Genomic DNA, 17,728 nt, shown 5'->3' with positions numbered 1-17,728 from the left:
GGACCTCGGAATAGGGCACAAAGGGATTACCTGCACCAGTGTCATTACCAGTGCCCAGTATCCCTTTGCGCCCGGGTCATAATGACCCCCATTGTCTGCGCACAAAGGCAGACCCAAAATACCTGAATTGAGGCTGTGCAAGCCTAAAGGTACAGAGGTGGAGCTCATGATACTGTCAGATGAGGTGGTAGGGCATGCAGAGGAACTCTGTTGCAGTATCGCAAAACCACCCATCAAAGGAAGGCCAACATCTGGGTGGAAATAAGGTACAGGGTGGTGGCAGTGGAGACAGTGCCCTGCCATTCAGAGGACAAAAACCATGGAATGATCTTAAAGCCAGAGTGCACTCTCTTGTTACCCAACATCAAAGGGAGACTGCTGCCATGGGAGGAGGCACGGTGGAGCCTTTCACCCTGCAGCCATGGGAGGAAAAGGTCAGCAGCATCCTCGACATGGCTGGCACAGAAGGAATTGGAGCAGCAGAGGTTGGAGCAGGCAGCTATGCTGGGCCCAGTGAGAACATTTAAACACCCTAGGCTAAGTGCAATGTCAAGCATACCTAATTCCACACAACCATATACATCCTGCTTGGCATGAGGTTGCTATGCCCATGGTGAGAGTCCATTGTCAATACCTTGGGACCAGTCATGAGGGCCCAATCTAGCTGAGATGCAGAGAGATTAAGGGAAGCTGGGATGTCCCAAAGTAGATGAAATGACATTGAGGTCTGCTGCTATGCAATCTTATGTGCACTTGGTACCATCTCTTACCATTACTAAGAACACCAAACCACTACTGATCCAAGAAGCCCTTATGCAAAGACAGGATGTAAGACCACAATATGACATGTGGCCAGCATCCTTGTGGAGTATCAAAGTCATGACTACATGTCCATACTTGCCGCAACATCACTTGGTCAAGGTTCAGTGTATTCCTAAAAAACATACATCTTGGGACACTACAACATGAGTACCAGCACATCTATCTGGTGATCACACCACATGACCCGCCACAGTGGCCAGAACGGCACGCATAACCCCAATAGTTGAAAGTAAATGAATCACACAGTGGCAATTTCTGTATGGCTGCTTACAAGCAAGTTGATTAAGTACCCAAACATACTTGGGCACAACATTGCCAAAGACAACATGACAACAGTGAGGCACAGATAGACTGCCCAAGATGGCCTTATCACATGTGCACAGACGTCACTACATGAGAGGAAGGCAGCCTCCAATACAGATGATGGCTATGTCAATAGTGCAAGTGACAGCATGTCAAATCGCTCCCAACAGGCACCAACCAGAATCATGGAGAGGATACTGGGGGCAGCACATCAAGCACCTCAGCTTCACCAACCACTATGCCAGCCACCATACCATCCACCACCACTATCCCAACCAACAACACAGAAGCAGGACTCCGTTCGGGTGAACCGCAAGTGAAAAAAGCCCATCCCTGTGGCAAAGCCCTCCACCCCAGAAACCAAGGACACATAATTTCTGGTACCACCATCCCACCTTGTAGAATTAGCACCACATTAAGAGTCCACGGATGAGTTAGCACGAAATGGCGCCAAAAAGCCACTGCCATACATTAATCCCTAGGTTATCAGCAGAATATTGTTTCCGTCAAAAGAAGTAGAGGAATTGCAAAACAGTAACAGCGCCCAAAATTGCATGGAATTGCCGACCGGAAAAGGTGACATTTTAGGAAAGGGAAACTGAGAAGTGGTCATATTTAAAAACACAATCTAATCAAAATCAACTATTGTCTATACCCAGCCAAGTTAAAAGGAGCCAAATACAATGGGCCTCATTCCGAGATTGGTGCTAGTCATGGCGCTGTTAGCGCCATGACTAGCACCAATACCGGTACCGTGTCCAGACTATCTGTCTCCACTGAGACCTACCACCATCATGGAACCCACATTTCCATCTGCTGTAGTGGCCAGAACACCACTGCATCTGAGAATCCAGCTGTTCAGGTTGCTAAGGAGACACAATTGCTCCCACTGAACCATTGTTACCAGTACCCTCAACCACTGCTGTATCTTTGAACCTCCAAGGAACGGCCACAACCATGGGCTCCACCACCATGTCTCCCAGCTTGTAACCTCCATTTCCCAGCATGTGCCCATGCACTCCTGTCTTGGCTAGTGTTGATGATGACCAGTATGTATCATCTCCCCTTCCTCCTCTCCAGCCTCTCCACACAAGTCTCCCCCGCTTACACACTGCTTGGAGCCTGCTGTGGCAAGGCCATCAGGCATCAGACAGTCCTCACAAAGATGATGACACAGCAGATGAATGGTCACGAGGTGCAGGGAGGGTGGGCAATCAAGGTCGCCATTCCCAATTGAACATGCAGACCCTGGACTCCTTATAGGACAGGCTCACTCAAATAGAACACAGGCAGGAAAGGATCCAGCGACTTGCAGAGGAACAACTTTTACACTAACAAGCCATGCGGGATGTGGTTTAGGGGGCCTCATGCAGAATGGAATATGCATTGGACAACCAGTGCAGGTGGATATCAGAGGGCACTGTACTGATCAGTGTGCCCAGTCAGTGGACTGGGGAGGCAAGTGAGGCCATGTCTGCAGGAAGAGACGTTACTTAATGCTATGACGTTAACTCTGTTGTGGTGGGTCCAATGAAAGCTTCATCTCTGCACCGCCAACAGAGGGGTCGGTGGGAAGCAAACCCAGATCATGGCACAACACTTCCCAGAGCACACCACCTGTCATACGGGAAAGGGCCAAGCCCATCCAGAAGTAGCGACTGATGTATCCATGAACTCTAAAAGGGAGCTGAGGGTGGTGGTAGGGCACGGCTGTTGGGGAGGAAGGTGGTGGCAGGGCATGGGTGTTAGGGAGGAGGGTGGTGGGAGGGCATGAGTGTTAAAGCACATTGGTAGCAAGACATGGATTTCAGTGATTGCATTGCTGTTGCATAATATTTCATGACAACGGTACGTAGTGGGTGATTGGTGGACAAGTAAGTGTTCAAAAATAGTTTTCAATGAGTTCAGTCGACCTATGCATCTGTCCCTTCCATTTGCATGGTTCCCAACTGGTTCCATTTGGCCACCACCATCAGCGTCATAACAATATGAGTCGGTATTTGCAATTTTAGTCCCTGCAGGCATGAGCACATTCCTCCTAATGCACATACTGTACAACAGACAACGCACCATGACAATCTTATCCACGTTCTCAGGGCTATACACTCTAGTCAAGTCCATGCCCCAGAATCTTGTCTCCAGCAGTCCTAATGCAAGTTCTATGAAGGCCTTGGTCTGGGAGTGGGTATTTTTGTATCCTGCATCATGCACTGTTGCCAGGTTTGGAATGGTAGTCATGAGCCAAGGTAGCTGGGTATATCTGCAGTGGAATTGTGATTAGTGCAATGGCAACACATGTTGTATGTGAATAGACCCCTTCAAGCATCAAAACCCAATCTGGTATATGGATGTCCTTATTCCATAAATGCCTTCACTACATTTGCTATGCATCCCAAACACCTAACGTCACACCATATGGTCTGTTTCTTAGACAAGCGAGCCCCCAAACAGGACTGACATGCTCCTAGACCCTGGCAGACCTTTGTACCCAGGCAGCATCTTTCCATCCCTTCTTCTCCTTTGCACCGATTCCATCTTTGTCATTCCCTTTCACTGTTTCCCAGCATCTTTTATCTATTATGTGGACATGCATTTCCTTGGGGAGGAAATAAGGCCAATCTGCACAGGTGGCCTGGTGCACTGATAGCACCACGACATTAATAAGGCACATTTAACATGTCCTATTACAGTGCATTGCATTTTTTAAAATTTATGTTTGCATTTATTTCAGCACACAAAGCCCTGGGGCCTCTAGGCGCTAGTTACAGTCAGTGCTTAGTACAGTTCATAAGGTATGAGAGCACACGTATGCATTTCAAGGTAATGGTGGGTGGTAGAAGCGTACTTGGACAGGCCTCACCTCATGGTACGGGGGGCTACTTCAGGCATGCAGACAGCATAAAAGGCAAAATAGGTGTGTGTATACAGACTGACAAAGCCTCACCTTATGCATGACCAGCGTAGTGCATAGGAGCACTTGGTCCATGAACATGTAGACATAGCTGCACTGACAATGGTAATGTACAAGGCCAGCCAATGTTGGTCCCTCTAAGGTCATTGATTTTAATTGGTTGAATTTGTATGTTGGGGTGCATTCCACTTATTTACATTTCATTGCCTCCAACCACCCATCATTCCAGACTCAACTCTCATGTATTGACCGTCATTGGTCCATACATGAGAGTTGGTAGAGTTGGTCCACTTTGCACTTAGGATGTGCTCTATTCATGGCTGTGCATGGATGATGCTGTACATACTATGTTCCAATGGACTGTAGGGGTACGATTCTAGGTATGCTAGTCTGCCTCCATATCTGAAACTGATTAACTGGTGCTTACCTGTCCAAGTTCATGGAGTGTTTATTATGTTGTAGCAATGCGGTGTCGAAGTTGTAGTTCTTACATTGATTTCATGTGGGTGCAAGTTTTGGATGTCTACAGTCTCAATCAGCTTTAGTGGATATTGTGGCTCATCTTACATGGTCATGTAGGCACAAATTGAGCTGTTGCTCCAGTATGGAAATTAGTTATTTCGCATGTCATTTACATTTCGTAACCATACATTGAATTCTTTTAGACTCTTGAATGGAACAACAATCTAAATATAGAAAGAAAGGTAAAACTAGCAACAATAGCTACCTCGGTAAAGTAAGATTAACTAAAATAGGAAATAAAACATGAAACAATGAACAATGATAATAAATCCAAAAGAGGTCAACACCTAATTGGCTCTTAGGAGACATACTAACACCCAATGGGGGGTAGAAATGCATATTTTCACAAAAACATTCCTAAGGATAGAACAGACAACAAATGTTGCCTAGAGGGCAGCGGCTTTCAGGAGTAATCATCAGTAGAGTTCTACTCATCGTGAGGAAAATCAAAGTTATACCGTTTTTTTACTAAAAACATGGCATCAATCGAACAGGGTGAAAGGAGAGTACAAAAATAAATAGAGACATTTTAAAAACCTATGTTACAATTAAGCCATAGATGCTATGTGGAAGATGAAAAAACAACAACCACACCAAAACCACAAGTCATAAATTAGCCAGAAAGTGTCATGCGCCCCTTCTATGTGTGCCTATGGGATCGGTGGAGACGGGGCCGCCATAGAGTAGTCCCATCACGTTCGGCGTAACGTGCCCTGCGGTCTAGTGTTCCATCCCAAGATGGCCACCGCCAGCCTTTTCTGCTCTGTGCGCCGACAGGGATCGCGTTGCAACTGCGCTTATCTCCGCTTTGTTGCCGACGCTCCTTGTCACTTCTCTTGGCTCCGCTGAGCCCTGCTTTCCTTCGCCCCTCCTTGGCACTCCTTCCCAAGTACTTTTTTCTGTTTCCTCGCTGGTCTCTCCCTTTCCCTCCTGCTGGCTTCCTCTTGGGTCATTCCCCCTCTCTCTTCCTTGCCTTCGCCGGAACTCCTTCCCGAACTCTCGTCTGTCCCGGCTCTTCTCTTGGAAGTCGCCACAAGACTTATTTGCATCCTACCGGGTGGTATCACCTTCTGTCTACTCAACTGCATCGAGGAAGGAGGAGTCGCCTATCCGGTTACACCGAGTTGGGGTGTTTTGCCTCGGAAGCTTTTTCCCCTTAGGCGGCTGCGGACCAGCGTTCCTGGTTACCGGGGTTTTTCCGGGAACCAAGGTGGCGTTGTTCCGCGGTCGGCCGTATTTACACAAAAAAGGATCCGCCTTTCGGGAAAGAAGGAAGACGAAAGCACGCCAGCCCGAACCTTCAAGTGAGGAGGTGGAGTTGGGGTCAGATTTAGAAATTGACATAGAGGGCCCCGACAGTGTTGACAGATTGCAACGCCCATCGAATTCTACCATGGCTACGGCGGAACAAGTTCAAGAACTTGTGGCAGCAGTGCAGTCACTCAACCTTGAAGTAAGGAACTTGAATCAGGAAATGCAGCATATCAAGGCTGAAAATACAGTTCTTAGGCAGATGGTGGCGGATCGGGAACCTCGCAGCACTGACCTCCCTCCTATGCCACTTTCTTCAGGAAGGTTTGATGGATCTGCTAAACATCTGAAGGAGTTCTTAGAGGCCTGCAATGTACAGTTTACCTTTAGACCTTCCACCTTTTCTACGTATCTAAGTAAGGTGGGGTTTGTGATTTCCAATTTAACTGGAAATGCCCTGGCATGGGCAAATCCCTTGGTTACTACAGATGACCCAGTACTACGAGATTGGAAGATGTTCCTAGAAAGATTTAAGCAAGGCTTTGAAAGACCTGAGATCAGATATCTAGCTGGGGAAGAACTCCTTGAAGTTCATCAGGGACAGATGGATCTTTACTCTTATATCACCAAATTTAAACGATTAGCGGCAGAGGCTAACTGGCAAGAACCGGCCCAGTTTACAACATTCCGCAGAGGATTGAAAGAAGAAATCAAGGACGAACTCGCCCGTATTCCTCGCCATGCCTCCTTCGCAGAATTGATGTCTGTTTCTCTACAGATAGAGCATCACCTTAATGAACGCAAGATGGAAAGGAAAAGAGGAAAAGGGAATCCATTTTCTTCTAATTCTACTCCCAGCTTGGTACTGCCTTTGGGAGATTCCAAAGAGGAACCCATGCAGATAGGTACCATGCAAAATCCTTTAACTCCTGAAGAAAGGAAGAGACGCCGGGACTCAGGACTGTGTATGTATTGTGGCTCTGCAGCCCACCTACTCCGCAACTGTCCCGAAGTTCCACCTAGGCATTCGGGAAACACCAGACCTCGAACCTAGGAAGGACCACGGTTTGAGGGGTTACAAGAGTTCCTTATGTCACTCTTTCAGTTACTCCTGCTCGCCAAGAAGATGATGTTCGACTAATGGTGGTATCCCTTCACCTGTCCTGGAGAGACAAGGAGATCGATACTTTGGCCTTAATTGATTGTGGCACAGCAGGCAACTTCATGGATACCATATGGGCTCACAAGATGGGTATCCAGAGGATTCAGAATAAGGAAGATCTTAAGGTCGAAGGAGTTGATGGTACTCCCCTCTCCTCGGGGCCCATCACCCATTCCACCGAAATCCTTCAGGTCACCATCCAACACCATCGAGAAGACATGTCCTATGATATTATCAGAGCAGCCCACTTTCCCATAATTTTGGGTATTGCATGGCTGCGTCGACATAACCCTACCATTGATTGGACTTCCAACTCTCTTAGCTTCTGTTCCCCCTTCTGCACTCAGAACTGCCTGTCATCCCGGAAGTTTCAAACTGCAGTATTGCAGTCACCTGAGTCATCAACAAAGACCATCGATTCCATCCCTCCTCAGTTTATTGACTACACTTCAATCTTTTTGGAAAAAGAAGAACATGAATTACCCCCTCATCGTCCTGAAGATTGTTCCATCGACCTTGTCCCAGATGCACTGGTACCATTTAGCAGAATGTTCTCCTTGTCCCTTAAAGAGAGGTCTGTTCTGCGCCAATACCTAGATGCCAATCTTAAGAATGGTCTCATTCAACCCTCCAAATCCCCTGCAGGGGCTTCTTTGTTTTTTATTGCAAAGAAAGATTCAACCGAACTCAGACCTTGTATAGACTATCGAGGGCTTAACAAGGTTACCATCCGGGATAGATATCCCATGCCCCTCATTTCCGATATTCTCAAAGCAGTTAAGGGGGCGGTCATCTTTACCAAACTAGATCTCCGCAATGCATACCATCTATTGCGCATTCGCGCAGGGGATGAATGGAAGACTGCGTTTAGAACACCATACGGTCTCTTTGAATAAAAGGTGATGCCCTTTGGATTGGTAAATACCCCCGCGGTTTTTCAGAGATTTATGGACCGGATTTTCTCTGACTTGCTATTTCACTCAGTAATCATATATCTGGATGATATATTATTATTTTCAAGGACCCTCCAGGAACACTCAACTCATTTGCACGAGGTCTTTAGTCGTCTACGGGACAATCATCTGTTGGTCAAACCCAGTAAATGTGTGTTCCAGGCTACCTCAGTACCCTACCTGGGATTTATCCTTTCTCAAGAGGGCATCAAGATGGATCCCAGAAAGGTTTCTGCAATCCTAGATTGGCATTCTCCTACCTCGGTCAAAGAGGTACAAAGATTCTTGGGATTCGCAAACTTTTATCGGAAGTTTATCCGGAACTTCTCAGACATTGTGGTTCCAATCACTTCTCTTCTGAAGAAGGAGAATCTGCCGTTCAAATGGTCTGCCGAAGCAGAACAAGCCTTTGGTTCCCTCAAAGAAAGATTCAGCTCAGCACCCATATTAAAACAACCGGATCAATCTAAGAGGTTCATTGTCAAAGCCGACGCATCTGCAAGTGCTATAGGGGCCGTCCTCCTTCAAGAAAACAAGGGCCTGGAATACCCGGTAGCTTATCTCTCAAAAACCCTTTCGTCCAGCCAAAGGAATTATTCGGTAATCGAGAAGGAACTCCTAGCTATAAAAGAAGCATGTGAAGAATGGAGACATCTCCTCCAAGACGGGACCTTCCCCTTTATCATCCGAACAGATCATCGTAATCTCAGTTCCTTGCGGAAGATGGAATGCACTAATTCTAGACAAGCCAGATGGGCCCACTTCTTCTCTCAGTACGACTTTGAAATAACCTACCTTCCTGGTAGCCAGAATGTGCTGGCTGATGCTCTTTCCCGTCGGGAAACAGTTAAAGATGTGAACTCCCACTACAAAGAAAGGATTTGTCCTGAGAAGGCATTTATCGCTACCACCACTACTTTTCTCTCCCAAGTCAAGAATGCTACTGCCCTCTCACCTCTCCCAAGATCCACCTGGACTGGGGACCAAGTTAACTTAAGAGAAGGTCTTATTTTTGTAAACAAGAAACTGTATGTTCCTTCTACAGAATTACGTCTCAAGGTTCTATCTTGGTGTCATGACCATATAACGGCTGGTCATCGAGGTGCCAAGAACACTGAAGACCTTATCAGAAGATCTTTTTACTGGCCAGGGTTATCTTTAGACGTAGAGAAGTACGTTAAAGCATGTCTACAATGTTCCCGCAATAAACATCATTACCAAAGACCTTTAGGACTCCTGGAACAGATTCCTTTACCAAAGGTCCCATGGGAGCAGATATCTACAGATTTTATTGGTGATCTTCCACCTTCGAGAGGTCATACCTGCATCATGGTAACTATTGATTCTCTCACTAAGATGGCTCATTTCTCCCCGTTCCCAGGGTTACCTTCGGCATCAGAAACCTTCATCCGGGACATCTTCCGTATCCATGGTCTACCCACGAAAATCATATCAGACAGAGGAAGTCAATTCACGTCCAAATTTTGGAAAGCTCTATGCCTCAGATTGGGCATAGAACGACCATTATCTTCTGGATTCCACCCACAGACAAACGGACATACGGAGAGGCTAAATGGAACTTTAGAGCAATACCTTTGGTGCTATGTAAACCAGTCCCAGGATGATTGGTTTGATCTATTACCCACGTCAGAGTTTGCTTACAATAAATCTAGGCATTCTGCCACTGGCCTTAGTCCTTTTTTTTGCACCTTTGGCCAACATCCCAAGAATATCATACCCACGTCTTCTACCCTCTCGGTCTGTTCATCCATTGAGGATCGTTTACAGAAGATATTGCAAGCACAGAGAATGGCCAGACTAGCCCTGGACGAGGCCCGAGCAGGATATAAGAAGAGGGCCGATCGGTAGCGCTGCCAAATCCAGGGTATAGGTCCAGGCTCAAGAGTCTGGTTGTCTACCAAGTTCCTACCAAGTTGGATCTATCCTTCTAAATTATCTCCATGGTATATTGGTCCTTACACTGTGTTGTCTCAGATTAACCCGGTGACTTATCGACTTTGGCTACCCAAGAGTTCTGTGTTCCACTCTTCTTTATTGTACCCAGCCTTAGAGAATTTACCCTCCTTCCCAGTCAAGCCAAACTCAAAGAACAGAGCATCTACTGAAGATGAAGAATATGAGGTGGCGGCAATAAGGGATTCTCGCTATCGCAAGGGGAGATTGAAATTCCTAGTGTCCTGGAAAGGGTACCCTTCTTCAGAGGATTCCTGGGAACCCAGTACGAATGTTTTTGCTTCGCGGCTGATAAGGAGGTTCTACCGGACTCACCCAGGTAAACCCGGGTTTTCTTGCACCGGAGGGGGGCATACTGTCATGCGCCCCTTCTATGTGCGCCTATGGGATCGGTGGAGACGGGGCCGCCATAGAGTAGTTCCATCACGTTCGGCGTAACGTGCCCTGCGGTCTAGTCTTCCATCCCAAGATGCCCACCGCCAGACTTTTCTGCTCTGTGCAGCCGACAGGGATCACGTTGCAACTGCGCTTACCTCCGCTTTGTTGCCGATGCTCCTTGTCACTTCTCTTGGCTCCGCTGAGCCCCGCTTTCCTTCGCCCCTCCTTGGCGCTCCTTCCCAGGTACTTTTTTCTGTTTCCTCGCTGGTCTCTCCCTTTCCCTCCTGCCGGCTTCCTCTTGGGTCATTCCCCCTCTCTCTTCCTTGCCTTCGCCGGAACGCCTTCCCGACCTCTCGTCTGTCCCGGCTCTTCTCTTGGAAGTCGCCACAAGACTTATCTGCATACTACCGGGTGGTATCACCTTCTGTCTACTCACCTGCATCGAGGAAGGAGGAGTAGCCTATCCGGTTACACCGAGTTGGGTTTTTTTGCCTCGGAGGCTTTTTCCCCCTAGGCGGCTGCGGACCAGCGTTCCTGGTTACCGGGGTTTTTCCGGGAACCATGGTGGCGTCGTTTCGCGGTTGGCCATATTTACACAAAAAAGGATCCGCCTTTCGGGAAGGAAGGAAGACGAAAGCACGCCAGCCCGAACCTTCAGGTGAGGAGGTGGAGTCGGGGTCAGATTTAGAAATTGACATAGAGGGCCCCGACAGTGTTGACAGAAAGGTACATTGATTCAACATATCAACAAATCAGAAATAATGCTGTGTTACTATAATCTGCATGACGGGTCCGTAAGGGTCATGCACTGAGGGAAGATATTGTAAAGTCACTAGCCATATGTTTCACTATACCATTTGATAGCCTAGATCAGCATGCATGCCTTAACAATATGCACTAATACAGGTATGTACATCAATCAAGTTCTAGACAACTATACAAAGCAATTTAGGCAAAACTCCTCGTTGAGGCCCCTCAGTTGCACAGTATCGAGAAGATATATCCAAAACATCTCTCTGTGTAGGAGGTGGGAGTTAATATTACCCTCTCCCCCCCCTGGTCTTTTAACCACTTCCAGTACCAAAAATGTAATTTGTGCAATCGTATGATGATGTTCTTGAAAGTGTCTCACTACTGGTGATTTCAAGTGGTTACATCTCACATTAGACTTATGCTCTGACCACCGTGCTTTCGGATCGTGCAACTGCACAGACAGTTACAGGGAGGGGAAGTTCAAAGTGCACCCAGTCGGTAAGTGCTGAGAGAGCCACTCTCTTTGGTCATTTCTCAAGTGCAGTGAGGGTGAGGCGAGGGCAGGGCTGACTGGCGGGGGTGCCAGGGACCTGTGACACTGTGAGGTACACTAGGCGGCCACTCAGCAAGCTGTGAGAAAAAGGAGGAAGAGAGGGGAAGAGCAGAGAGCTAGGTTAGCAGGGTAGAAATGACATTGCCTTATCCTTGATCACCTTAGTTGACTGTCATCTTAGCTTTTCTGCCACCCTCGCTTTGCCTTGAGAAGTCACTCTAACTTCAACAGCACATCTGCTTCTCTGCTGCATTGAATAAATGGTAAAGTTGATAAAAATTTCAGGCACCTCCATTATTGTTGCAGGAATCTGAGTCACAGCACAAAAATGGTAGCACAGTCCTTTTTCCTGCCCTGCATGCACAATGGACAAACAGGGCATACAAATGTTTTTTGGGCTGGACTCTTGGGAGCAGAGTTGAGTGGCTGGGCCAGAATGAGCTTGCAAAGCCCGGGACCAGCGTCTTTCTACACAAGAGGTAGGATGCCCCCAATCCTGTCCAACAGTAATTGGCGTTAGTTGTGCAACACTCATCTTTGAGTTGGTGGGTGCCATAGCTGCTTGCCCCAGGCCTTGGCTGCAGGCATGCTGCATCCCCATCTCCTTGGTGTTGGTTATGCAGCACCCCTCTTCGGTTGATGGCATGACTCTTCGTGTATGTCCTCTTCACCTAAGTGTTTGTTGTGCAAGACCGGCCCAGCTTGTCCTTCTTCTCACACTGCCCCACTACTGGCCACGTTTCAGGAGGGATCAGTAGGTCCAGGCAGTGGTCACTTTCCTCCAGGCTGGGCCCGTCTGACGTTCCCTGTATAGTAAAGATATGAGTTAAGAATATAATGGTATATAATTCCACTGCAATCTTAACAGTGCTTCTCCTTTTTGTGTTTGTTTTGCTAATTGAGACCATTATTCCACAATGCATGAGCCACAGTACCCCATGCCTTTTTGTTCTCACAATGCAGAGACTTGACTTCCAAGGTGACCTCCCTACACCTTCATTGTTCTGTGTTGTCTCGTCACTGCCCTGTTACTAGGGGTCATCTCGGCAATACGCTTATCCCCTTCTTTAGCTCACTGATACCCATAGGTCTGCTATACATGTTTGCATTGCTGTGACAATCTCCCTGCTCATCATCTAGATCTTAGGCTCTTGCACTGCGTAAGAAGGCTGCACCCATTTCAATAAAGATTGTTATATACAAAACAAAGACGTCTGCGCCACAAGTGTTTTGGGATCCGTGGATGTGGCCAACAATAAGCTTAATTCCCCCCACCCCCTGTTCTTCACTCCCTGCTGAGGAGATCCCCTGTATAATGGCTGACAGTCCGGACAGGTTGTACGGTCTCTTGGTAGTCTCTGTTCTCTTGGGTGTCAACTCACCAATGAAGTGCAGCCCTTCATTGGTGAGTTGCCCTGGTTGCCCTGTACCTAATAAGCATTTACTGTTTCTCTGAAATGTGGTAAACTAGGTTGTTTCTCTCCCCTCGCAGGACTTTCAAACTTAGGTGGCCCTGTACCTAATACGCATTACTGTTTCTCTGAAATGTGGTAAACTAGGTTGCTTCTCTCCCCTCGCAGGATTCTCAAACTTAGGTGGCCCTGTACCTAATACGCATTACTGTTTGCTCTGAAATGTGGTAAACTTGCCTGCCGCTCACTTCCAGTCTGCGTGCTCTCGTTTCGTCTGTCTTCCCCCCCACCTACCCCCACTCCCTCCTACTCCATGGTGCTCTCTATCTCGCCTATCTTCTCTAACTGCTTCTCCATTGACTATCCTGCTCTCCTCACTAAATCGGGTAGGAAAAAGTTTAAAAAGGACATCCTGGTCTCCATCCCAGGCCTCCCTATCGCTGACACCTACACTAGTGCCAGCTTCAAGGAAACTCTCACTGACATTCTCTTTTTCGTGCCTTCGCCTGACCTATGGACCCTTCATATGGTCTCTGTGCTCTCTCCTTTCTCCTCCTCTCCCATTAATGGTGGCACCTGTTGGGATGTCCTCTTGGCCCCTTTCCGCTCCTCTAAGGTCATCATTAATGTCTACGCTAATGGGACTGTCTTGGTTCAAGGCCCTCAGGCCAACCTTCACCTCTTTGATAGACGCTTCCCACGCCTCATCAACTTCCTCTCCTCTCCTGCTGTCCCCCCTCCTGTGTCCTCGGCTACCTTGCCTCTACCCTCCCTCCCTGCCCCCTCTCGTGCTCCTTATTCACCTCCTTCTCCAACACCTCCGCAGGGCGTACCTCTGATCTGTACCCCTCCCCGGAAATTCTTCAAGGATGGCAACCTTCTCCACATTGCCACTCTTAATTCTCGCTCTGCCATCAAGCATTCCTCTGATATCTGTCGCCTTGTTGAGGAACTGGACCTCAACGTCCTCGGTCTCACTGAGACATGGTTCACTGCCAGCTCTGCCACCGGCTTTGACACACTCCTACCTGACGGTTACAAGATCCTCTCCGTGCCCAGGCCCAACCGTGCAGGGGGTGGTGTTGCCCTTATCTTCCCTGAGTGGATTCCTGCCACCGTCACTCCTACGCAGACCTACTCCTCTTTTGAATGTCTTGTCTGCCGACTCTCTCTCTCTCCTAGCCATTCCCTTACCGTGGCTACTATCTATCGGCCACCTGGCCAAATTTCCTCCTTCCTCTCTGAGTGGGCTGACCTCTCCTCCTCACTCCTGTCCTCAACCACTCAACTCCTCTTTCTTGGTGACTTCAACATCCACCTCGATGCCTCCTGTCCCCCCACTGGTCTCTTTCGTGACCTCTGCGACTCTCTCGCACTCTCTATTCTCCCATCTGGGCCTACTCACTCTGCAGGGCACACTCTTGATGCTCTGATCTCTTCTGACCTTCCCCTCTCCGTCCCTCTCTCCACTCCTCTCTCCTGGAGTGATCACTTTCTCCTATCCTCCCACATCACCCTCCCTACCCCACAGGCAAAGCCACCCTCTTCACTACCACCCACCTTCTCGGTCATCCGACCCATGAAGCGCGTGTCAGTTGAGGCTTTTGCTGCTACCTTCTCGCGCCCGCCTTCCCCTTCGGCTGACTCCCACCCTGACACAGCCCTCTCCATGCTCCACTCTGCTATATCTAATACTCTTGATATCCTTGCCCCCGTCATGAGAATCCGCCTGAAGCCCAAAGCCAAATGTAACTCCTGGTATGACTCGGATCTCGTCACCCTAAAACGCAAGTGCAGGGTGGCAGAGAGGAAATGGCATGCTTCATGTTCATCCTCTGACAAACTGGCCTGCCGCCTGCTCCAAAGGCAATACCGGCTCTCCGTTCTCACCAAGAAGAGAGCCCTTATCCAAGCCCGCATCTCTGAGGCATCAAGCAACTCGGCCGAACTCTTTAAAATCTGCAAGGAGCTGGCCAACCCTGCTGCAGTCTCTACCTCTCCTGTCCCCTCCCAGGCCCTCTGCGCTGCACTGGCCTCTCACTTCATCTCAAAAACTCAGGACATCCTGTCCTCGCTCTCCTCCTTTCACCTCCCTCCCTCTCTTCCCGGCTCTTCCTCTTGCCCTTCTGCAGCCACCCCTCCTCCCTCCTTCTCTGCCTTTCCACTTTTTTCTGCTGATGAGGTTTCCAGACAAGTCCGATCAATGAAAATCTCGTCTAAACAGGTTCACCCCTGTTCTTCCAAAACCATCAAGGACCACATCGACTCCCTGGCTCCTGCCCTGGCTGATTTTTGCAACCACTCCTTCGCCTCTGGAGTCTTCCCTTCCCCCCTCAAGCACTCCCTTGTGCACCCCCTCCTCAAGAAACCCTCTTCCGACCCTTCCTGCCCGGCCAACTATCGCCCAATCTCCATTACTCCCTTCCTGGGCAAGCTCCTGGAGAAACTGGCCATCTCCCAGCTTAACCTCCACGCTGAATCTGTTGGTAGTCTTCATGACCATCAATCTGTCTTCAGAGTTGGCAGAAGCACGGAAACTGCTCTCCTGAACATCCGTGAGGACCTGCTCTCGAACCTCGATTCCAACACTCCGTGTGTTCTCATTCTACTCGATCTCTCCTCTGCCTTTGACACTGTCAACCATGCCATCCTGCTCAACCGTCTCCGTGATAACCTGGGTATCACTGGTCAGGCTCTGGCGTGGCTGACCTCTTTCCTTTCCAATCGACCCTCCCAGGTCCAACTGGGGTCCTTCCTCTCTGACATCTTTTTCTCCTCCTGTGGTGTTCCCCAGGGATCTAACCTCTCTCCCTGGCTTTTCAACCAGTATCTGGCACTCCTTGCCCTCCGCATCGCCGCTCTCTGCCCCAACTTCCAGTGCTATGCGGACGATACCCAGCTCATTTTCAGGCTACCCTCGGCCTCCTCCTCTCCTTCCCTCATCTCTGACTGTCTGTCTGCTATCCAGGAATGGTGTGCCGCCAATGACCTTTGCCTTAATGCCAGTAAGACTGAGATTCTACTTATCGGCACACCCACTCCCTCCTTCCCTGCAGCTCTCTGGCCGGCCTCCCTTGGCCCCCTTCCTGCTCCTACCTGCAGGGCAAAAAACCTCGGGGTCATCTTCGACTCCACACTCTCCTTCTCTCCTCATATATCAGACGTCTCTAAGAGGTCACACTACCAGCTGCACCTCCTCAGAGGTATTCTTCCCTTCCTCTCCTTCCCCCAGAAGCTCACTGTCTCCCGAGCCCTGGTTCTCTCAAAGCTGGACTACTGTAACAGCCTCTATCTTAATCTGCCTGCCTCCACTCTCCGCCCTCTGCAACTCATCCAGAACAGAACTGCGAGACTTGTCCTTGGCCTCAAGCCCAGGGACCGTATCTCTCCAGGACTGAAATCTCTACACTGGCTCCCAGTGGCTGCGAGGATTAAGATCAAAACCCTCTGCATTGTCCACGAGGCCTTCTGGGGCCTGGGGCCAAAATACCTTCAACTCTCTCTTCCTAAATATCTTCCTTCCCGAGCCCTTCGCTCATCCTTCTCCAACTCCCTTAGGGTCAGCCGCTTCTCGAAGCAACTAGCTGGGGGTAGATCACTCTCTGCAGCAGGGACCTCCCTCTGGAACAGCCTTCCTGCCTCCCTGAAACTTGAGGAGAACCACCTCCGGTTCCGGAAGCACCTCAAAACCTTCCTCTTTGCTTCTGCTTTCTCTCTCCCTCTCCCCTGCTGAACAGCTTTAATTCTTCACTGAATCTGCTCTGAATCTGCAACTGGGCCACTCTCAGTGACCTCGGATCAGGGCCCAGCCACTCTCCACTTGCACTGCCTCCCTGGCACCCCCCTGCACTGCGGGACTGTCACTGTATCCTTACAGCCCCCCCTTCCCAGCACTTGTTCTGCATCTACTTTGCACTTGCCACCAGCTGGCCTTATTTATTATTTTTTACGCTACTTACCTTGTACTGCACTCCCCCCCCCCCCCTTCCCCTTGCACTTTTCCCTTCCCCCGACCCCTGCACTTGCGCGATCTGAACGACACCTGGCCTAGTAGGATCGTTGTCTGTCTTCCCCTTGTTCCCCCCCCCTGCCTCGTCGCGCCTTGAAACACTTGTGTATAGGCGCGTTACAAACGCCATATCATATCATATCATATCAGCCTCACAGACTTAGAGAGAGAACTCACAACTTCAGGGTCCTGCGGTTCCTCACGAGGGAGCTTTTTCTTTTTTCACATCTGCACAATAAACAATTGGCAAAAGCTGCTCTCTAGGATTTGTGTTCCACCTGGCCTTGTTTCTGAATAAAGTGATTTTAAGTTCTTCTTTAAAATATCAGAGTTGTTTACTTCTTCTTCTGCACTATTTATGACTTCACCTCTTGTACCTGAAAACATACCTTTGGTTGTCGTTCAATAATTTTAATTCTTAAGTCATAAATCCTGTCGTTAAATAGCAATGTGCACTTGGTGTGTAGACTTTGACCACTAAATCAATATGTATTGATTGTATTCTGTACCAAAGGTTGGAAGAGCAAAGATTGTGTTCCACGAATAGTGTCTGATTACCTAGATAAGAAATTTGATCTGGACGGCCTGGTGTCCCACACGCTGCCTTTTGAGAACATCAATGAAGGATTTGAGCTGCTGCGCTCAGGAAAGAGGTGAGCAATGCTATCTTTGTCTTTATTGGGTTCCTTCAGAGCGGAGCAAGATGTTGCAATTGCGCACATATT

At 48.7% G+C, this 17,728-nt stretch overlaps 1 protein-coding gene across 1 annotated transcript in view; it reads left to right on the top strand.

Annotated features, from left to right (window-relative positions):
- The window catches only part of LOC138515897 (alcohol dehydrogenase 1-like), a 180,979-nt gene that overhangs the window by 136,517 nt on the left and 26,734 nt on the right, over nucleotides 1–17,728 (top strand). The window contains exon 8 of the mRNA XM_069630660.1: nucleotides 17,518–17,656. Coding sequence (XP_069486761.1) covers nucleotides 17,518–17,656 — 139 coding nt within the window. The remainder of the gene's footprint in view (nucleotides 1–17,517; nucleotides 17,657–17,728) is intronic.

Source organism: Ambystoma mexicanum, chromosome 6q (genome assembly GCF_040938575.1).
Source record: "Ambystoma mexicanum isolate Mex_15411 chromosome 6q, UKY_AmexF1_1, whole genome shotgun sequence".
Taxonomy (NCBI): domain Eukaryota; kingdom Metazoa; phylum Chordata; class Amphibia; order Caudata; family Ambystomatidae; genus Ambystoma; species Ambystoma mexicanum.
The sequence above is the reverse complement of the archived record's forward strand: the minus strand, read 5'-3'. Positions and strand labels throughout refer to the sequence as shown.